Raw genomic sequence first — 17,808 nt, forward strand, 5'->3', positions numbered from 1 at the left:
TATGCACCCCAGGTGTCTAGATGATACCTAGACCAATAGGTGTCTCCAGTGGGCATCAGTGGGTATCTCTAACCTGGCTATTGAATTCACCAAGGCCAAGCCCAGCCCAGAAACCATTCTGCAGGGAGGTTTTGCTCACCCTACACCTTGCCTAGAAACTTCCCAATCTTCGCCCCCAGATCCCTTTAGACTTCCCCTCAAATGTTATTTCTTCTAAAATGCCTCCCAAGACCTTTCTGACAAAATCATGTACCCCTGACAGAGGTACTTATATTTTCCCTTCATCCCCTTGACCACATCACAAAATCACCCCTTTGTTTGTGATAAGTTTATATACTATGCGTGTGGTCCCCACCTGATGGTAAGCTCCGTGGGGGCAGGATCTGCCTGGTTTTCCACCTCTCTCTCTCCAGTGCCCAGTGCTGGGCTGCACACAAAGGCACGCTGGAGGTACTGAGCCTGAGATTTCTCTCTCGTGAAACGTGAGAAAGGCGCTATGTGGAGTCTAAAGCGCCCTTTGAAAGTGTATTACCCGTGTGTAGGGTATTACTGTTATCTGGGTATCAGTCAACTGTGCAGGTCCCTAAAGAGCAGGAAAGAAGCTTTCACGAAGACTCAATTAAAGAATACATCAGTATATAGTGAAAGTCCCAATGCTAATGTTGAGAGTTCTCAATATGTTCTAAAGTTATAACGAGAAACAAAGCTCGCCCACTGGTCTTGGCAGCATCGGGAGAATATGGGTTTCAATCCTGACTCTTGAGTCTCACCTATGTGTGACCTTGGGCAAGTTCCTTTAACACCTCTGTGGCCTCAGCTGCATCATCTACAAAGTATGGAAATGTCAAAATACTACTGACATTATAGACTAGCTATGAGAATTAAATGAGATATTTTATTTATATTTAATTTATATGTTAACGTTTTTGCAATGCCTGATACATAAGTGGTCACTGAATTAATGGAAAATATCGTGACTTTGACTTCATTGAAAACACTGTGGGTGAACATTTTGCGGATGGTTTCGGGAAAGGGAAAGGTAGGGCATTTTCTCTAGGCTGTGAATACACAGAGAAGAGAAAGCACTCTAAGGGAAGCGTGAATTCAGTTTTAAGACTACAATGTATGGAGATGGTTTTCCCTCCATTTGGGACAAATTAATCAAGTTGCTTCTTCCTTCTTACTATAGGAGAGAAAATATGCTCTCTGAGAACAGAAATCTTTGTGTACTAGTCACTCACTGCTCACTACTATATCCCCAGAACGGAAAACTGATATATAGTAGGCACATAGTAGATACACACTTCTAAATGATGAAACCATCCATGAGTATCAGATGTTGGCAGAAGTACCAGTTCCATTTATTACCAACATTGCCACCTTTTGGCGAAGCTTTTCTTCAGCCAATATAAATAGCATCCCATTAGAGGGCCCTCCCGGCTTCAGGAAAAATTATGGAAATGAAGGCGATGTCTGGTCTGGGATCCTGAGTATCAATCCTGACTTCTGTGTAATCACTAAATCTCTGTTAAGTATCCTGCCATTCCAGGACCGGGTGCAGTGGTTCACACCTATAATCTCAGCACTTTGGGAGGCTGAGGCTGACAGATCACCTGAGGTCGGGAGTTCAAGACCAGCCTCACCAACATGGAGAAACCCCATCTCTATTAGAAGTACAAAATTAGCCAGGCATGGGTGGTGCATGCCCGTAATCCCAGCTACTCGGGAGGCTGAGGTAGGAGAACCGCTTGAACCCGGGAGGCGGAGGTTGCGGTGAGCTGAGATTGCACCAATGCACTCCAGCCTGGGTGAAAAGAGTGAAACTCCATCCAAAAACAAACAAACAAACAAACAAACAAAACAAAGTATCCTGCCATTCCAGTAAAGTGCATATTCTCCATGAGTTGTTTTATAAAAGTGATATCCCCCATGGCACCATGCACTGGCATAAGACAGGGCACTAGAATGGCCTACCAAGAACACAGCCATGGAAAGCACTTGCCTACTTTCCTCAGGGCATGACCTCAAGAGAGCAGCCCCTTCCCCAAAACAGCAGACCAGACTGTGGTACCTGAGAACACTGAATCCTAGTTCCACTTCTGTCACTCGCTAGCTCTGAGGACATGTCCAAGATTTTTCTGGGCTTCAGGTTCTGCATCTATTAAATAAAGAGGGCTGGATTTGTTCTCCTCAACCTCTTTTAACCTGTTATCCTGTGAATCTACCAAAATGTCCATAGCAAATTAGACATGAGCGTTTCTCCTAAATAACCATGGCGAATCTTCTTGACCATCGTTATCAACAATACCAAGGGACTTTAAGCTAGCCATGCCTAAAACCAAACATGTTGGCAGATAGCAGAGCCAAGAGGGACCAGTTTTACCAATGGATACACCAAAGTTGCAGCCAGGAAAAGGTCTCTGAGAACATTATCAATGACCTTTCCTGCATCTGACCTTCACTGGTCTGCCCTTTGCCTTGTATCACCAGCGTCTTTTCCACAATGCAAATTTCCAACCAGAACACTGCCAAAGTTGCATAGTCACAGAATAAAAACAAGTAAACCTGAGCCTATCACATTCAGGAAAGTCTGAGGACAAGGGAATGGGTGAGTACATTTTTATTCTCTGATACTGTATCTAGCTAATTTGCCTTCTTTCTGGTGATACTCTGAGCTGAGCTCAAACTAGATAATGGCAAGCAAAAATTGAACCAAACGGAAAACAGTATTCTGTCAAAACGTTTCCATCTCATCTTCCATTAGAGAGCTTAGGGCAAGCCTAGTGACAAGCAACTTGAGGGTAACTTGACTTGTTATCCCTGTAGCATGTGAGCCTTCCCTTGGAAGGGTTAAAAAAACCATATGTATATATATGTGTAATGTATACAGAGATAACAGGACAAGTTATCTGTGTGTGTGTGTGTGTATATAAACATGCATATATATACATACATAATTATATATATGCATATATACATATTTTTTCTCCAGCTTTATTGAAGTATAACTGACTAACAAAAATAGTATACATTAAAGTATACAATATGATGGTTGTATATATTTAAGGTATAAAATGTGATGATTTGATATACAGATATATCATGAGGATGACCACAGTCAAGTTGTTCACATTCATCACCTCACATAGTTATCCTTTTTTGATGTGGTAACAACACTTAAGATCTACTCTGTTACCAATTTTCAAGTATACAATACAGTATTATTAACTATAGTCACTATACTATACATTAGATCTCTAGATACAAGATGAACACATATATATACGATATCTCATAACTAACAGTTTGTACCTTTTGACCAATACCCTATATATACACATTAATATTCCTGCCTTAAGAAGAATACACAGTATTAGTGAGTTTAAATTATTTGCACTTAGTTCTTTGTCTCCAGTTATACTGTGTTCCTTTATGCTTGTGAAACAACACATGCTTTAATTAGCAAATATCTGTAAATAATTTACTTGCTTTTCAAATACAATAGAACAATGGAGTCAATTTTCACATACATTTACCAAGCAAGTATCCTGGGTCATAATCCAGACTCTCTCATTTTTCAATAACTCTATCAAGCCGTCGAACTCCGGCTGCCCTCCTTGGTGGAGGGTTGGGGTAGCGGGTCAGAAGCCCAAGCTTCAGTAGCAACATCACATTTTGTAAGACCCCAGAAGGCAAGCACAGATAGTTGTCCAGCTCATGCTAAAACAAACTCTTACACTCTCTAACCCTAGAACCTTCCTTAAGGAGCATGGAAGTGAGCCAAGGGCAAAGGGCGTTGGAATAATGATGGCAAGACAAAGGCACCCTTCTGCCCCCTGCCCCCCAAGCCCTGAGAGCATGAGCCAAAAAACGTAAGGCACAATGTATAGCCTATGAATCACAGAACTTCATCTAGGCTCTGCAGGGTGAAAACTGGGTGCCGCGCATGCAGTGCAAAGAAAGATGTTAAATCAAATGAGAATGACTGCTCCAGGACTGGAGGCACTATTATTTTGAATAAGATTGAAAAGGCCAGAAAAAGCAATTCAAAAACATTTCAATTATGTATTTCCCAGAACTACATCTTTGAGCAACTAATGCAAATGTTACCACCACAATAAAACTTCTTCCCACATATAAAACAGGTTGAACAGCATATACTTTATATATCATATGCATATTTTTGACTATTAATAAAAAATTCAAAATCTATGTAAGCTTTACTCTCCTAAGCAATACAGTAATTATGATTAAGGGACAAGCAGCACAAAAAGAGCCAATTTATCTTACTCGTGCTCAGGAATACTATTGTGTAACTAAGCAACTAAAGACAAAATATGGTCTAATTAATTCACTCCTATGCTTATTTAAAAGACACAATTAGAACATTTTTATTTTCCAGCTTGCACAGTAGCTCAACATGCTTGAGGGTATAGAAAGCAAAGCCCATTATTCTCAAAGACAAGAGTTTAATGTTTAGTGCCACTGATCAGGCTTGGAACTCAACTATGGGGTGGAAGGGGTGTTTCATAGGCCGGGTGTGCTTGGAGTCATGAGAAAAGAAAGGTGGGGGAAAAGATGTTTATGGGGTCTCTAGATTGACTAGCAACATTTGGCCTCTGCCGCCTGGGGGTTCTTACTGGGGCACAGGAATGGAGATGTGACTGTGAACTTGATGGTCATATGCCAAGGACACACGCCACTGTGTGTCTATTTATACAGCCACAAAGATCCTACAGAAAATTCACGTAATTAAACCACCCATCCTAGTCTGCGTGATAAATGTCAAATATCCATCTTTAACGCTGCTAACAGTGCATCTGATTTTAAAAGCAGAATTAATTTACCCAAGTGTGTGCGAGAGATTGATGCCATTAGCATGATTCTAAAGCACCCTTTCAATAATCATCATCATCTGCGTGTTTGAAATGTGTTGTCGATACTGATGCTCACAGTCCAGGGCACGAGGGATGTATGCTGGAGGGCTAAGGCCAAGGTTCTCATCTCCAGCAAGTCAGTGAGGAACACAGTGTGGCCAGAAAAATCCATTCTTGGATTTGTGCGAGTGTAGATTCTTCAAGAAATAAGGGAATCCATGACCACATCTCTGAGAGGCAAATGAATCCTTAAGCCAACAATCGATAAATTTGTTTTAAATTTCCTTAAAAGCCAAGGCAACGGGTAGTCACTCGCTACAATATTATTCTGAGTAGAAGATGGCAAATATCCAACTACACTGGCTATAAAAAATGACAAGTGAACGCATTTGATTCAAGCAATTATATTCTGGATATTGGTTAAAACTAGACTTTGATAAATGAGCTTGAGTCATATATCACTAGATGCCACTATGAACAATGGCATGCTTTATTAATAATTAATAATGAAGTATTTACATGTATGGACTCCTGTATTTCATAAAAATAACACTTCCTTAGTATGTGCCTGACAGTCTAATTGTCAAGAGAGGTTTTAATTGCTTACAATTTTGAGGCACTATCAAACACGTGGCCTCGTTAAGACCATCAGCCTGCAGAACATGCTGGCTCGTATGAACTGCCAACCAACACCAGGTGAGGAGTGAATCTTCTTCCCTGAAGTCTAGTCTTTTCATAGGTTGCCACCACAAAGCCGTGACTTTTTATGGGTTGACTGCTGAGACTGGAAAATTACCCAATGAAACAGAGATGCTGTCTCCAGCCTAATCATTCAAATATTTGCTTATTTCTTTGGTGGGTGCCCCTATGAAAAAACCACTTCCCACAGTTTCACATTCTACAGTGCGAAATGACTACAGACTTTGGAAGAGAAAGAAGAAGTGTGAGATGGGGTCCTCGATCTGGCCCACATGTGGATGACTGGTCACTGGTCATCTGCCAGAAAGAAACTGGATAAAGCTTTAAAAAGGTAGACTGTGTGCAAGAAGGCATTTTAATTATGTGGTTCAGTCACTCAAAAAATACTCACTGAATAGCACTAAATATTGCAGAGCACCCATAGGTGAGTAAGGCACAATTGCCTGCTCCTGAGAACAGCACTATGGTGGGGGGAGCATGGGGTCAGGCGACAAGGTAAAGGAAAAGAACACAGATAACTATAAAGTGCACAAGAGGTTACAACCAACCGCTGGACTATACGCTCCCTGGGAGCAGTGATTTTTGTCTGTCTTGTTCATGTTGTATCCCCAGGGCCTAGAATAGGATCTGGCACATAACAGGTGCTCTACAAATATGTGTCCAGGGAGTAATAATTCAAAGATGAAGACAGTATTTTCTAATTTCCAGAAAGATTAAGAAATGCTACAAACAAATAATGATCTCAGTTCATCTCAACTCAAACTAAGGAACCCAGATGGAAAGAGTCTGATGGCTTTTCTGTGATTACTGTCTGTCTATAAAGGCAGTCTGGCAACTCCTTGAGAGCAGAGGCCATTCTCTTTTTTTTTTTTTTTTTTGAGACGGAGTCTTGCTCTGTCACCCAGGCTGGAGTGCGATGGCGCGATGGCACGATCTCGGCTCACTGCAAGCTCCGCCTCGCCGGTTCACTCCATTCTCCTGCCTCAGCCTCCTGAGTAGCTGGGACTACAGGCGCCCGCCACCACAGCTGGCTAATTTTTTTTTTGTATTTTTAGTAGAGACGGGGTTTCATCCTGTTAGCCAGGATTGTCTCATCTCCTGACCTCGTGATCCGCCCGCCTTGGCCTCCCAAAGTGCTGGGATTACAGGCGTGAGCCACCGCACCCTGCCGAAACCATTCTTCTTAATCTCTTGTATCCAAGTGCCAGCACACAGTAGGTCTTCAGTCAACATCTGAGAAATTTAATGAATTCTTTTCCCAAAAAACATGATGGTTGGGAGCCTTCCTTTGGATGCCTATTACATGTATTATAAGCACAATTTACTGATGTGTTGTGTGTCATACTGCTTTTACATTTTTAGACATGTTGATCTCATCTCCTTATCAAGATTGATAAATTTATTCAGAAAACGGGTCACATCACAAACCATTTTGCATCCATCTCTTCACCTACCAGAGTACTGAGCACATAGAACTTCAGGAGTAGTTTTTTATTAACTCAAGATAGACAATACTAATATTGGCTAAAGTTTTGATCTTAACCATACAAAATATAATTTAATATTATTTCACTCATTCTCAAATTTTAATGTCCTAGAATCAATGGTGAAATTGGATTGGATACATAAATGTTAATGATATATTAATGTACAATTTCTTATAGTACTTAAATTTCTTATATTTCTGATATTACTGGTTCCTGGCCAAAACTCAAGTAAGAAAGAAAAACAGGTACACATCATCTACCTTCTGGCAGATCAACTGCATAGGCCAGGGGTCAGCAAAGTTTTTCTGTAGAAACCCAGATAGCAAATATTTCCACTTTACCAGCGATCTGGTAACTGTCAAAAGAACTCAACTCTGCTGTTGGAGCCTGAGAGCAGCCTTAAACAAATTAGCATGGCCACATTCCAATAAAACTTTATTCACAAAAACAGACAGTGGGCCAGATTTGGCCTTCAGGCCTTATTTGGGTGACCCTTGTCACAGTCCAGTAATTTCTCTCCATGCAATTCTTTACATCTTATCTTTGTTCTAAAAGACCTGCTTGGTAGAAAGTAAAGATAATTCCTTTTCTTAGCTTAAGATGATTACTAAAAATAAGTAATAACTATTATAAGTGCAACCATTATTCATTGAACTCTCATGTATAGGTACTATGCTAGATTCCAGACCCTTTTCATTATTATCTCTGATTCCCAGCACAGTTGAGATCATTAAATCTATTTTACAGAGGAAGAAACTGAGGCTTAAAAAAGTTAAAGCAATTGTCAAAGGCCAGTGTGGTCATTTAAGAGGTCTCAGAAATCTCTAAAAAATTACCTTATGGTTATAGACCAAGACTGAGGAGCTATCCAAAAAGAAGAGCACGACCAATCCAGCACCTTCTAGATTCCAGAATGTGTCTGCCTAACTCCAGATATGATCAAATCAGGTAATCTTTTGGGAAAAAAAAAAAAAAAACAAACAAACCTGCTGATCCAGTTGACAGCTTACTTCTGCAGTAAAATGTAAATCCTTAAGACAGTTTTTATTTTGGCGACACAGCTAAAGCCAACATAGAGATGAAAGACAGCCTGGTTTGGTAGGACTTGGAAGCCCATGTGTCCTAGCAAACTAACCTAGGTGCCATTCTCTCACACAGAAAACCTTTCTTCAGTAAGCTCCATGGTAGTGGTTTCAAACCTCAGTGAGTATAACGCTAATATTAATGATAATAACAACAGTCAACCATTACTGAAATATCTACTATGTGTCAACTTTGTGTATATGCATTTTACATATATTAACTTATTTAATCCTTAAAATAATCCTAGGAAATAAGGACTGTATTTCCACTTTACAGATGAGAAAACAGAGGCACAGAGAGTTTAGAACTTGCCCGAGATCACACAGCTAGACTGAGACTGTTTAAATATTTAAAATTCAGACTCCTGGACCCAACTCTAGATATTCTATTTAAGTAGATTTCAATAGGGGCCCCAGAACATGGATTGTTAGCATTTTTTAATTCAGCAGTGAGGCTGGTGATAACCAAATCACTTTTAGAAATCCTGAATGCATGCTAGAATCTGTAACATCCAGGTATGTCTGATCTTGACTCCTGGACATCATTAGCTTAGCCATCCACATGCACAGTTGAGGTGACCAGCAAACCTTCTCGTAAAATCCCAGCGATGGCTGGTCAGGCTGAAATCCACGCTTGCATATCCACCCATTTTAAGAGGGTATACTGCCAGTAGATTAAGCACTTGGCAATTGGAAAATGAATGTAATCAGAAGTTATCCAGTAACAGAACCAATTACCCGCCTACTTTGCCATTTTCCTCCTCTGAAGAGCTACTGGCTGAATGTGGCAATTGTAAGTAATTACTAAAGACACTTAACTCCTTGCACATGGCCCTGCTATTCATTTTCATGGTAATTTAAGATGGTATCATTTTTAGGTCCAAGAACCTCCACATAGACACAAAAGTTATTTTTTTATTGTTTATAAAGTTAAGAATATCTAGAACAAAGGTCACTATAATCATAATTCTTTTCTATTTATTTAAGCACTTTACAGTATATAAAGCTCTTTTGCCTATAAATCCTCTTGATCTTCACCAACAATCTATAGTCATCCCTACTTTGTTCCCATTTTGCAGCTGAAGAAACTGAGGCTCCAAGTACTTAACGGTTGTTCAAGATTAAGCAAATAGCAAGCTGCAGAATCAAAATGTGACTTTCTTGAATGCTTTTCCTCAACACCAGTTGCCAACACTGGAAATATTATATATGAAGGCATTGGTGTATATAAGCACATAAATCATCACCATTATCATTAAAATGAATAGTAAATTGTTAATGATCATTAATAACTATTAAAATATAACTGCTATCATTATATACCACTGATTAGAATTAGCTTAACTTTATAGGATAGGGATAGTTTTGCTACCTAGACATCTGGTGACCTTTGGCAAACCTGATTAACTAGTTACAATTCTAAAATGTCTGAGGGACTGTCCACATTAGTACACACTTCTAGAATATAATATGATGCGTTCAAGCTCTGCTTTCAAGGGTAGGTTTCACTGGGGAGAAAAGATAACCCTGAATTTCAAGAAAGCCTGGGTTCTAGCCTGGTGACCTTTGACGAACCACATAACCTTTCCAAGTCTATGTCCTCATCTGTAAAATGGGTGTACAAAGTCCTGCCTTATCAAGCCTCCCACAATCATTACAAAAATCATGAGAAAATATTCAAAAAAAAAAAAAAAAAAAAAACCCTCTGCAAATCACAGCAAACCACACAGGGACGCTATTTCTAATCTTGCACAATGATCATTTTTCTGCTTTTAGAACTGACGTCTTTACATTTCAAGAAATCATAAAAAGGCAGAATGATTCTCTTAAACCAAAAAAAGCATACTGAGTCCTGGCTGTCCTTTCGAAATGGATGCTGATGTCAGCTCAATCAAGAAATTATTAACCTCCATTTGGTTACTTAAAATAAACTGTACTGGCTGATTAAATGTGCTGAACATTTTCTCCAAGTAACAGTGCATATCACCAAGAAACCTTTCTCTTTCAGTTACATATTGCAAATGGCAACTGCATCATTCAAAACTATTTAAAATCAATAATAAAAATCATTTAAATGTATATAAACAAGTTAATGGAGTAAGTGAAAACAAAGCAAATTTCTTAATGAGAGGGCCCTGTTGCCCCCTCTAGGTGCCAGCAGTAAATGCTGGTTTCTGTAAGGCTCTCCTCCAGAGGAGACTGCTGCTGCTAGTCTGCTAATGAATGACTAACTTAGGCCAGGGGGGAAATGACATCACCAGGGTGGAAAACCGATCTGCATTGGGAAACTTTCTACCTGCTTTACATTTGTCATAATTATTTTGCACAATGCAGCCTGCATTTGCATAATTTTGAGGCGTGTCATTATCTCAATTGAAAATTGTTTTAATATGGCTGAATAATTCACAATGACATCAGCCAAAGTCCTAATGAAATATACAAGTATAATCATACAGCTAATTACCAGCCGTGTTAGCATTAAAAAACAAATCATGCATAATATTAGGCGATGTATATGCAGCTGAGGATTATAAATAGAGCCATCTCCCTCTGCAAACCCCCAGAGTTTACTTTTAAATGGCAAGATTAATTTTCTCAGGTATGGCTCATATAGCAGTGACGAAATGCAGAGATCATTACAATGGTTCCCTTTCAATTCCCCATAATGAACAATTAAAAAGAAATCATGTATTTAAAAATATATCTATTCACTGTCAACATTTCCAGCAACATTTGGCAAACATAGCCTTTATTCTTAAATCAGAATTCACCATTTAATTACACCAACAAAAATTAAAACTGGACCAAGTGGGGTCAACTCAGGGTCTTTAAAAAATATCCCAATTTCAATCCCTCCCCCGAAAAAAAGAGTGACCACAAAATATCCCATAAAACACTGAATAATTTCCTCCTGGACTTAGTCAGAAGTCTATTAGGCACAAGTTCTTTTCTGGATATTTAATCCTTCCCTTTTCCAGATCACAGGCCATGTTGAAGTAATAAATTTGAAAAGCAAATAATAAGAAATCAGGAGGGGGAGGGGGAGGAAGACAGCTGCGCAGGAAAGTTGGGTCGGAGGAGGGGGCCGAGCCAGACCTTGGGAGGGGTAAAGAGCTCAACCTGTTGGTAGGTTGCAGGATTTTTCACAGTATTTCCAAACAACACCTTTTTAAAATTGCAGGCGGACGTCGGGAAATATGAACATTTAAAAACCAAAGCTGGCCAGGGAGGTTGGAGGGGGGAGGTGAGCGGGGAGGTGGGAGGGGCTTATTTCCGAAAAGGCAGATTCGAGGGCGAACGTTTCGACGAACTCCAGTAATTAACCGGCATAGACCACTGACGAGTAATTCGATCCTGGGGAGAGGGAGTGAACTGGCAATGCCAAAAGTACTATCAACTCCACCAGACCAAGGAATTCTGGAAGGACTGGCAGCTCCGAGCCCCGGGATGAGTTAAACGGGAAACCATTCATTTAACAAAAAGATCCTTAGATCCTTACACCTACCTCGAAAGCTCGAGAGCCTGGCACAGCACTAGCTGCTCTCAAAAGTCTGTTTGATTACCCTGCTCTCGCTTTGGCAACACAAAGCCTCGCCAGGCGGCCGTGCGCCCTCCCTCCCCGCTGCGCCGTGGGCACAGACTCCCCAAAATAGTTCCCCCCGGTAGGTACCACGGCGCTGAGGTCGGTCAGCTGACGAGGGGAGCCCGCAGAACTGCGGTCACACATGAAATGACAGAGCCGAAGGGAGGCGGCCGCCCCGGCGCCCAGTGACAGCGGGCTCACCTCCGGCGTCCTCCCGGGAGCGCGGCGAGCGCCCCCGCGGCCGCCCAGAAACGTGCCGGGGAGGCTCTGTCCCTCCCCGCCCTCCCCGGGAGCGCCGTCTGGGCACGGAGAACGCTGGACCCGCAGGGCCAGTGGGCGAGCACACACCCCTCTGCCCTCCCCTCCCCCGCCCCTGTCCCACACACCCCCAAAGATCGCGCAGGAAGACGTCCACTTTGCGTGGAGTAATTGCAAACTAGAACATCAAATGGCTTGTCCGGGGGGAGGGGGAGTGGGCGAGAGATAGTTGTTAATGCTTAACGTGTTTGTGCCTGTTACACCACCGCTTTGAAATCCGCCCGGGCAGATCTGCAAGTTATTTGAATGTATTATTCCAGTACCTGTCATTTATCACTTTATTCAACACGTCTTTGCCAACTCAATAGCTTTTGATCTCATTCTGCCTCCATTTCGTAATTTCCGCCCTCTTAAACATATCAAATACTTACTTAAAAAAAAGAGAGAACAATATCGAAACCCACCGAAAGAAATCCACCCAGACACGACGAAGCCAGACACGAAGGTAAATTTTCAAAAGGCAAAAAATATAAAAAGGATGTGATGTTCAAGAGGCAATAGCAGGAGAGCAAATGAACACACACACACACACACGCACACACACACACACACATCCTTGAACAAAACCCTTCTCGAACAAGTTATTTGATCTTGACTAAAATCAGCAGTTGGATCCTCTTTGTAAAGCTGACAGCCAAACTCTGACAATGGCAAAATACTCGAGCCCCAGCTAGTGGCGCTACCCCTTTAAAAAAGGAGTCGATCCTGCTCGCCTGCAGAAGTGAATACAGTATTTTCAAGCTTGCCCTGTAATAAGCATTACTAGGGGGAAAAATAATAAAGAAAGAAGAGAGGGACAGACAGGTTTACCACCTCGCCATGGTCGCTATTTCTGCCCTGGGGAGTGTCTTCTGGGAGGAAATAAAGTTTAGAGCTGGATAAAAGTTGCCGGCTGGTCCTCTCTTCCCACAACAGCTGGAGCTCCGCTATGCAAATCGGATCCTTTGGCGTACATCTTACAAAGAAAAAGTCGCCAAGGGACAAAATTCTTGGTTTGCCTTCAAGGTGGAATTGAAAAGCCTTGTAGAAAATGTAAGGTCCGTGCAAGCCACACGGTGAGCCGACCCACTGCAGGGGGGGAAAAAAACACCAAATAAATAATGTAGCCATCAGAGCACAAACATCTATTCCCAGACACATTTACACACACATCCACTCTCTTAATACAGACGACCCAACAGATATAACGCTGGGTGGAAAAATAATAGCGCCCACAAATTTTTTGCCTCCCTAAAAAAAAAAAAAAAAAAACTCAGGGCCCCCCACCGCCACTTCTCCCACCTCCCCATCTGAGGCGGTAAAATTACATTATGTATGTATGATCAGTGCAGGGATTTTTTTAAACAATAAAAATGATTTTGGGGGATGCAGAGGGTAAAAGTTTGGTGAAAAGTTTGTGGGGGGTGTGGGTGGGTGCAGAGGTGTGGGTGAGCTAGGGGGTTGGGGGGTGCCGGGGGGTGCCGGGATCGGAGGAGCGGAGGAGAGCGAAATACCTGGAGTGAGTTGGGCTCCATCTCGACGTTCTGAATTGATTGAACTCAACATTCTCTCCAAACTTGTTGGCTTGAATGGATTGCATCAGGTCCTGGCAGGGAAACGCATTCTCTGCCTTCAGCCGGCGTAATGTCTCAATATAAAACTGAGCTCTTGCCTCCCTTTGGGCACCGAAATGATTGAAAATATGTCCTAATATTTCTATAACGACTCAATTTTCAGCTCCTGAAAAAACTGTATGGGTTTTCTTCCAAATATGGATTGATCAAATTCATAATCGAGAGAAAGGCGCCGTACGATCTCGGCGGGAAGAGGATGGATCAAGGCGAAAAACACATAGAAAGATTTGTAAAAATAAAAAGCACCCTAAAACTGTGTGGAGATGTGATTCCTCTCTCTCTAACCGCCCCTGTCTGGGGATATCGTCTGATGAGATTTTTGGAGGAGAGGAGGGCTAGCGAGCTCCGCTGTGCATCTGACAGGACCTGCTTGTATATGTCTAATATAAAGAACATTTCCTGCAGAGATTCCGGGGCGCTGCTCCTCTTTCTAATGCTCCTTAGCAGATTTGCTGTTATTAGACATGTAGATTTGTTTGATAGTTAAATTACGCTTCCTCACTGCCATGTTTTCGAGAACTAATCTGTTAAATTATCTTTTGATGCCTATTTACATGGAAGGGAAAAGTGGGTTATCGATTATATAAACATATAAATATTAATGCATTTGTTCGCTTCGCAAAAAAATACTCAGCAAAAAAAAAAAAAAAGAGACAAGTGAGCAGTGCACACACATCTTAGGATTTTGGAAACAATATTGAACGGACAGCGACTGCATTTAGGGACTGGAACAATAAACGATGCATGATAAATCAATAAATGCGAGCAGCGAGTCTGCTCAGAATATGAATTCAGGCTCCCGGTTCTGCGTGTGCATTCTTTAATTTTGAAGTATATACACTAGTACGTGTTTACAATGCTGATGGACGCCAAGGGCGCTCTCAAATGATAATGTGTTTATATAACCCAGCGCTACAGGAATAATATACCGACTCCTACCCCACCCCCATCCCCTCCCCCGCCAAAAAAGGGAGGGGAGCTTCCTCAATAATAGTTTGAAACTGAAAAAATCCATTTGCAAACTAGTTAAATACAACCAGAAATTAAGCTGTTGAAAACCGGGGGCATGAACCGTAAGACAATAAAGGCTTTAAATGTGTATATTTATTGTTCTGGAGCCCTGGAGCATTGCGAGGTTTGCATGCACGGCTATTATGCAAACACAGAGAAACTTAAGAGCGACAGAACAAGGAACAGGCAGAGACTGCAAAGCCCTCGCTCGCTCCGACCCAGCTGCCGGTCCTCCGCCAGGCTAGATTGCATTTTCGCAGTGTTGATTTAAAATGGTGTACTCGCTTCCCCCACGTTCCCCCACCCCCTTCCCCGCTCTCCTCCCACTCCTTCCAGCACACCCCCCCTCCAGCTTTTATTATATTGGCACCAATCTTTCCAAAGTGGGTCTGGCATGCTAAAAAAGTAAACATGTACTATATGGGGAATAAGGTCTGTATAGTATGACAGTTGAAACTTGATCTGTGATAAAATTACAGGATGTTGAAATTACTAGTAAGCTATTTTTAACGCTTTCGCAACGTTTCACCTCAAGTCACAGCATCTAGTTGAAACAGGATTACTTTAATGAAAATTATATTCACATGGCTGAAGTTAATACACCCGGCAGAGCACAAATGCCTCATATTCAGTGACTTGAGGTGGAAAGACCCTCTGTGTGTATTTTTATGCCTTTTCATAACGTCTGCGTCCGCTGCAGTAAGAATTAGGGCACTTAACATTATCTAAACCACATTTTTGATTCAGAACATGGGGAAGTAATAAAAGGCAAAATCTATCTCCTTTCTATACACACAGAGATAAACGAAAGAAAATGGCAGATCCTCCAATTACAATAAATAATAAAAGCCCATGCCAAAGAACCGGTATTCTGAAAGCTGTCGAAAACTATTTTAATAATTTAAAGTAATATCACAACTCTGCACGATGGAGGACTACAATTCAGTCTCCAATCTTCTACATTAGCCAAATTATGACTTGCACATCACTCTTTAATTATCTCTTGAAATTTCATCTGATCTTTCTATTTTATAAACATGGGTTACAAAGAGAAATTACAGCTCTCTTGCGCTTTCTCTCTTTTTAACTTTATAATGCATACTGCAGACGTTTGATTAGAATCGCCCATTTTGTTCATTTTTAACATATGAGAATGGACTTGACTGAGGGGGATTTTACATGTCTTTTTTAAAAATAGACATGCCTAAGGCTTCTGTTAGTCTCTGTCCTGTTAGCGTAAATATATACATCCAGTTCAAGAAATCCTATATTAAAAAACTTGAGTTGCAGTATTTTGACAAGATCGTATTTGAGATCGACTCTGAGTCAGTTTCCTGTATGACCAATGCAGCAGCATTTATGCAGGAAACCTCAACAGAATGCCTGAGGGTATCCCTCAATTGTATATTAAATCTCTTTCTTAAAAAATTATACAGCTCTTTACAGCATCTAAGCAACTTCTACTATCTTTGGTGCTGTAAGTCTTTAAGTGTGTAACGAACTTCATCTAATTAGAAACCCTGTTTCTTCAGCTCTTCAAGGTAGGCACTGAACTAGGATGCACGGTGCCTTATCTCTCTGATGAGGTTTCTGAGATGTTAACAATTGCAGGGATCTAGGTCTGAATATTTTTGAGCATCCGCAGCCTTGTAGTCAGATGAATGCTAAATTTCAAAATAGAATTACAGGGATATCTTTCCCCCTCTTTTTACAGCACTGCCCCCACCCCCATGAACATAATAAATCTAATAAATTGAACGAATACTGTGAATGCTTCTTAAAATTACAGATCACAATAGTGTTTACCCCTCCCCCCAAAAATCCCTCAATTTTACCTCTTCCTTAATGTGATGTTTGATAGGCACCTGTAAATTATCTGTGTAGCAAATATCCACACAAAGAAAGTTTCAATTAAGATAAGGAGATTGTATTGAAACAGTTCTTTGAAGTAATGTAGTTAATAGCCTGTTTGATTTCTGCTTGTGAGAGAGTAATAACGTGGATTCAAGGCTCCATCAATCACAGAGCAGATGTAAGACTTGAGACACCGACACCCAGGGGAATAGAGGCAAACTCCTGCAGTGCAGGGTCCCTGGGCTAATGTAAAGTAAATACTCATAAACAGATTGAATGTTGTAAGAAGACAATCCATTCAGGACAGTTATAATCATGAAAGCAACTGCTTTATTTATCTATAAAAAAGCTTGTAGCTGGAACTTGCTGTGTATAAAAGGCGGGAGGGAGAGTAGTATATGTTTATATGACCCACTATTTCTGGGCTCTTTCTTGTACTGAAACACAGAATCCTGTACCCACACACCTATATCCCTGCTGCTTTACTAGCCAAAAATCCTACTTTCTAAATTAATCTGGTCTATTTACAAGGTAAAAAATTAAAAATCATTCTTGCCCCTCAAGGGGATGGGAGAGCAGTAGACATTATTCAGTGTCTGCGAATCGCTTCATAAAGGATCAGGAGGATTAAGTTAGTTGCAAAAACCAGCAGTGACATAATTAGGCAGCTTGGACTATAATAAACAGGATCATAAAAAAAAGAAAAGAAAAAAGGAAAAGTACAGTTTGAAGAAAGAAGGCGACCATTTCGAAAATGCAAACCTCTCTGCGTACCCCTGGGCCTCCCCTCCCCCAAATTGAAAAGACAACTGAAGCATTTTTGACCTTGGCTACAATAATACTTCATGTTTTAGCACTTTAGTCAGCATTTTATCTACTAATTGCTACACACTACCGCATGTGGCTCGAATCTGCCACTGCAGCTTTCTCTCATTGGTGAGCGAATTGCTTGATAAAGACTGGGAATTCAACCTGGCTGTTTCCTTCCTTGCTCCCCCTCAGCCACCCGCCCCCCCCCGACCCCTTTTCTTTCCTCTTCCAGCTAGAAGCCACTAATTTCTCCAGAAAATACCACATGGATGAGAATAGGGACAGTGAATGGTTCCCTGATCTCCTTCCACTGGTTAAAGCTCGGGTCACTTTTGCGATCCGGAGGCAAAACGGAGGCGGTGAAGGAGGGTAATGGGGGCGGGGAATTAGGGGCACGAAGCGAGGAGCGAGTGGATCCTGGCCTGTTGGCGGACCTGATGCTAGGTGATTCCGAACGTGGGTCCCTTGCCCAGT

The 17,808-nt window shown here is 41.3% G+C and overlaps 1 protein-coding gene across 5 annotated transcripts in view; it reads right to left on the reverse strand.

Moving 5' to 3' along the window:
- ARID5B (AT-rich interaction domain 5B) overlaps positions 1-13,571 on the reverse strand; it is a 189,929-nt gene extending 176,358 nt beyond the window's left edge. For 2 of the 5 annotated variants that reach the window (XM_028826603.2, XM_001093968.5), the window contains exons 1-2: positions 13,540-13,571; positions 12,860-13,114 (exon numbers count right to left, since the gene is read on the reverse strand). In XM_028826603.2, the coding sequence (XP_028682436.2) occupies positions 12,860-13,114; positions 13,540-13,560 (276 nt within the window). In that variant the 5' untranslated portion in view covers positions 13,561-13,571. Of the gene's footprint in view, positions 1-11,650; positions 12,143-12,859; positions 13,115-13,539 lie in introns of those variants that run through there. The other 3 variants (XM_028826602.2, XM_077945581.1, XM_028826604.2) reach the window with 3 other exon arrangements.
- Positions 13,572-17,808: the final 4,237 nt, after the last annotated feature.

The sequence above is a fragment of the Macaca mulatta genome, chromosome 9 (genome assembly GCF_049350105.2).
Source record: "Macaca mulatta isolate MMU2019108-1 chromosome 9, T2T-MMU8v2.0, whole genome shotgun sequence".
Classification (NCBI taxonomy): domain Eukaryota; kingdom Metazoa; phylum Chordata; class Mammalia; order Primates; family Cercopithecidae; genus Macaca; species Macaca mulatta.